The sequence below is a fragment of the Poecile atricapillus genome, chromosome 22 (genome assembly GCF_030490865.1).
Source record: "Poecile atricapillus isolate bPoeAtr1 chromosome 22, bPoeAtr1.hap1, whole genome shotgun sequence".
NCBI classification, from domain to species: domain Eukaryota; kingdom Metazoa; phylum Chordata; class Aves; order Passeriformes; family Paridae; genus Poecile; species Poecile atricapillus.
This window is the reverse complement of record NC_081270.1, coordinates 5,459,279-5,467,511: the sequence shown is the minus strand read 5'-3', so window position 1 is coordinate 5,467,511 and position 8,233 is coordinate 5,459,279. Positions and strand designations below refer to the sequence as shown.

At 46.3% G+C, this 8,233-nt stretch overlaps 1 protein-coding gene across 5 annotated transcripts; it reads left to right on the top strand.

Moving 5' to 3' along the window:
- The first annotated feature begins 40 nt into the window (after positions 1 to 40).
- On the top strand, positions 41 to 8,233 carry MIIP (migration and invasion inhibitory protein). 5 transcript variants are annotated; one of them, XM_058855339.1, is made up of 11 exons: positions 41 to 118; positions 1,887 to 2,044; positions 2,166 to 2,337; positions 2,855 to 3,319; positions 3,951 to 4,053; positions 4,482 to 4,593; positions 4,807 to 4,871; positions 5,307 to 5,436; positions 5,813 to 5,909; positions 6,727 to 6,831; positions 7,127 to 8,233. In XM_058855339.1, the coding sequence occupies exons 3-11, from the start codon at positions 2,167 to 2,169 to the stop codon at positions 7,280 to 7,282; spliced, it is 1,404 nt and encodes a 467-aa protein (XP_058711322.1). In that variant the 5' UTR covers positions 41 to 118; positions 1,887 to 2,044; position 2,166; the 3' UTR covers positions 7,283 to 8,233. The 5 variants fall into 5 exon arrangements, with proteins under 5 accessions (XP_058711322.1, XP_058711324.1, XP_058711323.1 ...); XM_058855341.1 differs by having other exon boundaries at positions 83 to 118; positions 1,943 to 2,044; XM_058855340.1 differs by lacking the exon at positions 41 to 118 and adding an exon at positions 550 to 847 and having other exon boundaries at positions 1,943 to 2,044.

The window sequence follows — 8,233 nt, the reverse complement described above, 5'->3', positions numbered from 1 at the left end:
CTGGGGGTACACCCCTTCCGCTGTGCAGCGTTGGGGCGGGCTCCTGCCGCCAGGGCCGGCTCTGGAGCGGCTCCTCCGCCTCCTCCCGGCCGGGGGGTGAGACTGCCGGAGCCGCGGGGTGAGAGTGCCGCTCGATCGGGACCGGCCGGGGGAACCCCGGCGGGAGCGGGCCGGGCATCCCCGGCTCGGCCCGGGCAGCCCCGCTCGGGCCCCGCTCCCCGGTTCGGGCCCGGGCATCCCCGGTTCGGGTCCCGCTCCCCGGTTCGCCCCGGGCAGCCCCGCTCGGTCCCCGCTCCCCGGCTCCCCCCGGGCATCCCCGCTCGGGCCCCGCTCCCCGGCTCACCCCGGGCAGCCCCGCTCGGGCCCCGCTCCCCGGTTCTCCCCGGGCAGCCCCGCTCGGGCCCCGCTCCCCGGTTCTCCCCGGGCAGCCCCGGCTCGGGCCCCGCTCCCCGGTTCGCCCCGGGCAGCCCCGCTCGGGCCCCGCTCCCCGGCTCCCCCCGGGCAGCCCCGCTCGGGCCCCGCTCCCCGGTTCGCCCCGGGCAGCCCCGCTCGGGCCCCGCTCCGCAGCGGCGGGGGCGGTGCAGGTGGGCCGGGAAACGCCGCAGGGCCTGGCGGGACTCGCGGGTTCCCCTCACGGAGAGAGGGTTCGGTTCACCGATCTCCGCCGGCTGCCCCTTCTCCTCTAGGAAAAGAAAGGGGAATTTTACATTTCTCGGGCTCTCCCCCCCTTCCTCGTGACCTTGGGAGGCAGAAGCGGTTCGGGTGTTGAACAACTTCCTCGCTCTCCGCTCCCGAGACTGCCGTTGTTTATTTCTGACTGCGGGAGGCGAAGCTCCTTATCACAAAGGTTTCAAATTAGAGCAGTTTCACAAGCTTGAGCCGCGGGGTTGGGCATGAAGGACTTGCAGATTGTGCCAAGAGTGGACCTCATCTGGTAAAACCCTTCCAGAAAGTCCCTCGACTGATGTTATTTTCAGAGTATTTGCTTTCTGATGAGCAATGATGAGAGGATGCTCATCAAAGCTATTAGCTGTGTCCTGTGAAGGCTGTGAGAACTACTCATAAAATTTGTTTTTTTCAAAAAATTGTTTTTTTCAAGTTGTCTCAGATTTAGTGCCTCAACACTGCTGTTTCTATTTTCGTGTTCTCTCCCTAATTTTTTGTAAGAAAGAGATGTTGTAGTTGATTGTTAGCACTGCTCCCACTGCTGTTGTACCGCGTGTGCATTTGATTCTTCATCTCCAGTCGCCAGGGTAGCAGACACAAAAACAAATCAGATGAGCTTTGCAGTAGTTTTTGGGGATCCTTGAGAACAAAAGGTCCCAGAGAAGCACATCATTTTCTTGAGAACATAATTTATCAGTCTAGTCAAAAGCAGTGTGGGAGTTTGGGTTTAGGGTTTGCAGCTGTTTTATTTAAAAATCCACTTTCTGCAAATTTAGAGGAGCTTGTGATATTGTAAAGATGTTGAACAGTGTGACAGCCTTTCAGTCAAACTAGGCTTTATTTATTTATCCATTTCACCTCCCTCTTTTAATAAAAGGGCATCCCTTTGTGGGATTTAATTTAATTAATTTGTGGGGTTGGAATTGCCAGAACCTGTAGTCCTGGGTCATAGTTGAGCCTTTTGGAGCCTTCCTGTCCAGGGAACATGGAAGACAGCTTTGACTCTGTATTTCTTTTGGATGTAGCAGATTCATTCATATTAATTAGTTATATTTTGAACTTATGAGCATCCTGGTGTTGCCACAATATAAATTTCAATGCTTCAAAGGAACATGACAGCAGAATTACATAAGTATGTCCTAAATAACAGCCTCTAAACCAAATGTCTTTTATTTAGCTTTTTGATATGAATTTTTCATGTTTACTGTTTCCTCTGTCAGAGTTTCTTTCCTCTGTTAAGTCAGCTCCCAGTTTCTGAGTGCAAAATATTTGACAGTATATCCAAGGGGAGAGAAGCATCTGGTGGTGCTGGTTCTGAGCATAAGGAGCTTTGAGACTGGCTGATTTCTCAGGAGCAGGAATCAACATTTCAACAGCTGTAAGTATGTTTTAGGAAAACTCCCCTGAAAGTGGTTTCACCTATGTCTGCTTCTTCACTTAATGTAGTGAATTTATGTAGTTCACTCTTCCTCTGGCTTTACCTTAAATTTTTTATGTAGGATGGACTTAGAGCTCCTGAAGAGGCTGCGCCAGGTCAACCAGGACCTTCTACAAAGGCTGAAAATGAAGCAGGAAGAGATCAGAAAGAGAATTCCCAGCAAGCAACTCCTTCCAGCATCTCTTCATAGCAGTACAGCTGCTGACAGATGTGTCCCCTCGCCCAGGAGAGTGGTAAGTGTGGTGTCTGTGCTAGAAATTCGGGGAAGAAAATGGGATTCTGTGACAGCAGCTCTGCCTGTGGTGTGGTGTGGTCACAAGAGACATATGGATATGAAAGAGCTCTTAGAAATTGGTATGTGGAGTATGGAGTCTGTTAAAGTAGCTGCCCTTTGGATATTGTTTGTTCTGTGGTCTCAATCTGTTCATCTGGCAAAGGGTTTGGAGATCAGTTCCTGCCTAAGAAAGGCAAGTTTCTTCTTGTAAGATAGGAATGAACACTGTGGAACAAGGGCTGAAAGTTCATTGGTTCCTCAAATGGGGAAATTTGAGGAAATTTGAGGAAATTTGTGTTTAGCTGGAAGTGGATCTCTTTCTTACACCCTCCAGAACATAAAGATTTTTCTTTTTCCCCCACAGGAATTTAGAGGAGTGAACAGACTAGAATGAGAGGTTGATTTAGTGAGAGAAATACTAAAAGTATTTATAGTCTGACTGATGCTATGTGTTAAGAGAGTTTCTGTCCTTACAGAAGGAAAATCAGGTTGATGCAGTAAAGTCTGCAGCTGATCCTGGAGTAATGGTGATTGTGGAACCCAGAGCTGGCCCCAGTTCATCTCTTAAACACACCAGCAGTGACAGAGGGCTACAGCAACAACAAACAAGGACACAGGAAGGAGCAGGTTTGGATTCCAGCTTTCCTGGGAAAGAGAAGAATGTTACACCAGTGCCTACAATCATTATGTGTGGCAGAGAAATCTCCAGAGTAGATGGGGATGGCCATGCTCAAGGAAGACCAGAGAAAGAATCCTCTTTCCTGGGACATGGAGAGAACAGGGAACAGTCTGCTCTGCCACATGGTTCCCATGAGAAGACTCATCCAGGGCCATCACTGAGCAGAGAGCAAAATAAAGAGAGCAGTGAGCAGCACGTGGTCATCAGAGAGCCCCATGTCCCTACATCAGTCCTGCTGACATCTCAGTCCAAAGAGTTGAAGGTAAATGTTAAACCAATGCTTTGCTTATTTTCCTAAGTCAACAGAATGATGGGGAGGAAGGGCCAGGAGAATGTTACCTGCCCTATTCCCACTGTGTAAATTTGGGTCAGAGCTGTTCCCAGCTATAGCAGCCAGGGGCTGTTGGCAGTTTGTTCAGGCCCTGCTTTCCTTAACCAGTGAACTGAAAGACCAGAAATTCATAACATTTAGCTTTGAAGTTCCAGTCTTTTGCATGTGTTATCCACGTGCTGAGGGAGAACAGGCAGGTGCAGTGCTGCTGTTCCACAGTTTGTCTCCTTAGGCATGAAGGGCAGGCCCTGGTTCTGATCATCCTCCAAGGCAGAACAGGTTGCCTCATCTTTGGGGATGTGTGTTGCAGCTCATAATTTTGTTTAAAGCACTAAAAAATCCTGCCTTACTTGGGCAAGTCCCTGCCTCCTCTTTCTCTTTTATTTATTGACAAGACAAAGGGCTGCTGAGCAAATTACTGGTAGAGGCATAGATAGAATCCAGTTTCAAACTAAGGCACAGCTGTCCTGTCTGAACAGCTGCCACTTGTCCCCTCAGCTGTACCTCTGAATGTCCTGTCAGGTGATGAGGAAGTCACAATTTATGAATTGTTTTCTTTCAGAAGGAAGCTTCTCATGTGACTTCACAGCCTGACCCTGAAGAAGATGCCATAAGTGTCAGCAGCTGCTCTGCCCATCCTTTCCTGGGCTATGACTGGATTGCAGGTGAATCCTAACTCTGAGGCAAAAGTATGACGTGGTTCTATCAAGAGTTAAAACTCGGTTTATGACCCCTTTGAGGTGTGATGGAACTGCTGTCCTAGGGCCAGTGGAGAGAGTCCCAGCAAAGGGACAGCTTTGTTTGAGGATCCTCTCCAGACTAGAGGTGACCTGTGCTCACCTGGAGTGGTGGAGTGGCAGTGGTATGGGAATCCAGGCAGAAAATGGCAAAGGAAAGTGAGGTCAGAAGGGATACCAAATACCTGGAATGAATGAATGCAATAAGGGACCCAAACCACACAGTAAATCTCTGGTTTGATGTGATGTTCTGCCCTTCTCATTATTTTGTTTTGACTGTATCTTGTGAATCTTGCTTTGATACTTTCCAAAATTTTGTAAATCACTGAACTTTCCTCTTTCCTTGGTGTTCTCAGGGCTCCTTGATATAAAGTCTTCAGTCACAGAAGAATCTGAGGAATACTTCACTGAGCTGCAGGAGTTCAGACAGTCCAACAGAGAAAGCTGTGTTCATCAGCAGCACCTGGAGTAAGGGGGATGAGGAAGGGCTGAAGCAGCAATTTTCAATCCCTTAGTAATCCCTGTAGTAATGAGAACCATAGTCTGATTGGAGCAGGACATTGCAAGCTTAGCTTTGAGGGTCTTTATTTACCCTCCCATTCATGTGTGCTTGGAAAAGGCAGTGCTGTTCAGAGGGCCAGCCCCTCTGTCACTAACTGGTTTTCTTGTGTGTTTCTTTAGGCCCAAGGCTCTGGATTGCACAGGTCCTGAACAGGAACTGGATTTGATAACTGGTTCTCATAAGTGTAAGATCATATTTCTTCCTGGTGCAATTTCTGTGAATAAACAACTAAGCTGTCTTTACCTGTCATCCTGAGAGAGCACCACATCATGTAAGACCAGCAAGAATGTGTTGTTTTCAGCTGCAGCTTTCCAACCAGATTCAACTTCCTACTCCAAAGATACTTGAGTCTTCTAGGGATCCTCTCTCAATGCCATTTTAACTTTTCAGGGTTTCTTGTAATTGGCTAATGCTTTGTTCCTAAATTGAAGAGGTTGAAGTTTTGGTTTTGCTTTTTAGGAACTTACTTGGGGACAGGAAATATGTAAGATATTTCAGGAAAAGCAGCTCTTTTTATAGAATGCAGGTGTAGCACTGTGATAGAACACAGCTTTTCTGGCTGGGTTCAGGCACCTCGTGACAAACAAGAACTACACTGAAGGTTTTATGCTCTGTGCAGGTGTTTACTGTTACCGGTTAAACCAGCGCCTCTTCACCATCCCTGTGGATTCAGAATCTGCCTGCCATGTGTGTAAGGTGCCACGGACCCACCAGCCCTCAGGGACACTGGAAGAGCCAACCCATGTCAGGTAAATAAGAATTACTGCTTTGTAATAGGCACAGCTCAAGGAAACAGTAGGGAAGAAAAAGCTGATCAGGTGAAGGAGAAAAGAGCATCACAACAGGTCTGTAGAACAGAAGTTCTGCTCTTTCCAAGGCAGAGATTTCTTGCTTAAAGACTCCTTACTGATCTTCTCTATAAGCATGAGCAGTCTTGAAATCAATGACAAATGCATGTTTTGTCTGAATTTGGTCCAGAATCTGAATGTACACGTAAAGTGTCTACTGCCCTAATCCAAAATGGTTCGCTTTGGGGCTAGACCCTTGGTTTCTGAGTGGGAAGGCATGCAGATTCCCTGTGTCTTGGCAGAGGTGTAGGCAGTTCCTTCCCTTGTGTGCTTCCAGGGTCAGCATTCCCAGGTCTGCCCTTTTGCCAGCCTACAAGTACAAAGCCCATCGCAGGAGGAGCTTTGAGCCGGCCGATGATCTGGCGCTGCCTTCGGTGAGTCACTGTCTTCCTGTTGATGGCACTACCCCAGCTGCTCCTTGCTTCATAGCAAGAAGGAAAGAGAATCTGGGGCTCATTCCCTTGGCAGAGCTTCCAGTAGAATTCTTGATATGCATGGGTGAGATACCCAGAGCATCCTTTGGTGTGCTCTGAGTTCATGCCTTTGTGTGAGGGACATAAAGGGTGTGACGTACTTCCAGTGCTTTACACTGCACAAAAGAAAATTCCATGAGGAGCTGTATCCTTTTGGGGCAGATACATCTCACTTGTTTCAGGCATTGGCCTCTCAACATGATGAAGCACAGCTAAGAGTGCCTGTGTTTGTTTCCACAGATGTTAAGGAGTCTGAAAGGCAAGTGTCTATGAAGTGTTCACAAAATCAGTAGTGGCAAGGGTGGATTTGAAAGTGCTGTTGTATTGCTGATCCTGTATTCCAGCCAGGAGTCAGTGCTGCAAGCAGTATTGCTAATCTAACCTAGCCCAGGCCTAGAGATTTCCAGGGAAAGAGGTGGGAGGAAGCTTGATTTTGAGGTTTAGGGAACTGGATGAGTCAGCTGACACAAGTTCAGAGGGCTCAGATACTTGAGTTCACAAAGTGAAAAGATGAATTTAGAAAGCTGGAAGAGGGGACAGCTGTGTAGTTCTCATTTATTTGAGATTTCATGTATTTAAAAATGAAAACATTTTAAAAATTTTATTTAAAATAAAAGATTAATTACTCACTTAAACCTCCCTCTGCAAAAGTTAGTTCTAAATAATAACAGGCCACAATAGATAAAAAAGGGTAAAGCATTCCAATCTATTTTCACAGCATTGCTTGGCTGGCTGGGAGAATATGGTCCCTTCCAGCAGTGCCCTGCTCAGCAGTTTGGATCTGCGAGCCTCACTGGAAGAGAAGCCTTATCCCTGTCCTGTGGTAAGCACAGCCTCCAGAGCCCCAGGAGATGTTGGGAATTCACAGAGGGAAATTATGGCCCTGTCTCTAAGGGGTGTGATGATTATTGAGGGCTGAGCAAACGAAAATGCCTGGAGGAGTGTCTCCTTTACACTGCTGGGAAATGTTTTCCTTCTGCTGATTGGTGTGTGCAGAGACAAAAGGGCAAATGGAGCTGAGTTACAGGCAAAAGCCTGTTCAGCTCACCAGTCTTCATCAAAATGGGAAAAGTCACTTTGGCATTCTTTGATTAATATCCTCTTTATTTGGGTTCCAGGACTCGGTGTCCAGGGTGTCAGGAGAAGCCAGAACTGATGAGTTTCTACACCTGCCTCACCTGGCACACCTGAGGTTCAGCAGAGCAAACCAGGACCAAAGACAGCAGCTCTCAGTTCAGAGCCCATTCCCTCAACACTCTGCACCACTGACTTGATTGCCTTGGGAAAGGGATGGGCACACCACATGGAAACAACTGAGAAACAAAGATATTTGGATAAAAATAAACTTTTGGACTGATTTTCCCTGGTTTTCATGGTCATGCAGTGAGCAGCCAATATACAGATCTGAGTTTGTACAGTCCACTGTGTTCACTTTGCATTTTTTGCCTTTTACAGCTACTTCTGAGCAGCTGCCTGAGCTGTCCCAGCTAGGGCTGGATAAAGTTGTGTCCAGGATCAGTAGTGCATCTCCCACCTCAACTGAGTAACCAGCAGTGCAGCATTGACTCTGAATTCATGGTGAGGAATTGGCCTGTGAAGGTCCTGGCTCAGTGCAGTGACACAAATATGTTTATTTCCAAATATTTGAAACATGACACACAATTTTCTAGTGCCTTAAACTTGAGTTCTTCAATAATTTGTAAAAATTTTTAAAGTCCAGTTTATTCTCTGTAGCTACAGAGTGTGTTACTTCAGAGTAACTTGGAATGTGAAAAAACACCTTAAAGTAAAATGAGATTTTATTCATCAATGAGCTAGATAATACCTTAAAATCTTTGCAAATTTTGCTTGCCTCTATTTTTCCAAGTTTTCTGGAGATAAACCAAAAAAGCATTTTAGAATTTTTAAATTGTACCAAACTAAACTACTTCATATAGAATGTGATTTGTTTGAACTTTATAGACCAATCTTATTTTTCTTGTCTGGAAACAATAAAACTGATGTTTTGTTTTACTTTGAATTTTCTGAAACAGAAATTCCTGCCTCAAATGTATTTTGGGGAGCTAACTTGAGAGAATGAATTTGGTTTATGCAGCTTCTTGGCATTCATTTTTATACTAAATACATTATTTATTAAATAAATTAATAGACTTTTGCAGACAAGGAGAATATTGCAAGTTTATGAAATCTTAATGTATGACTTGGAATGAGAAATAAAAAGCATG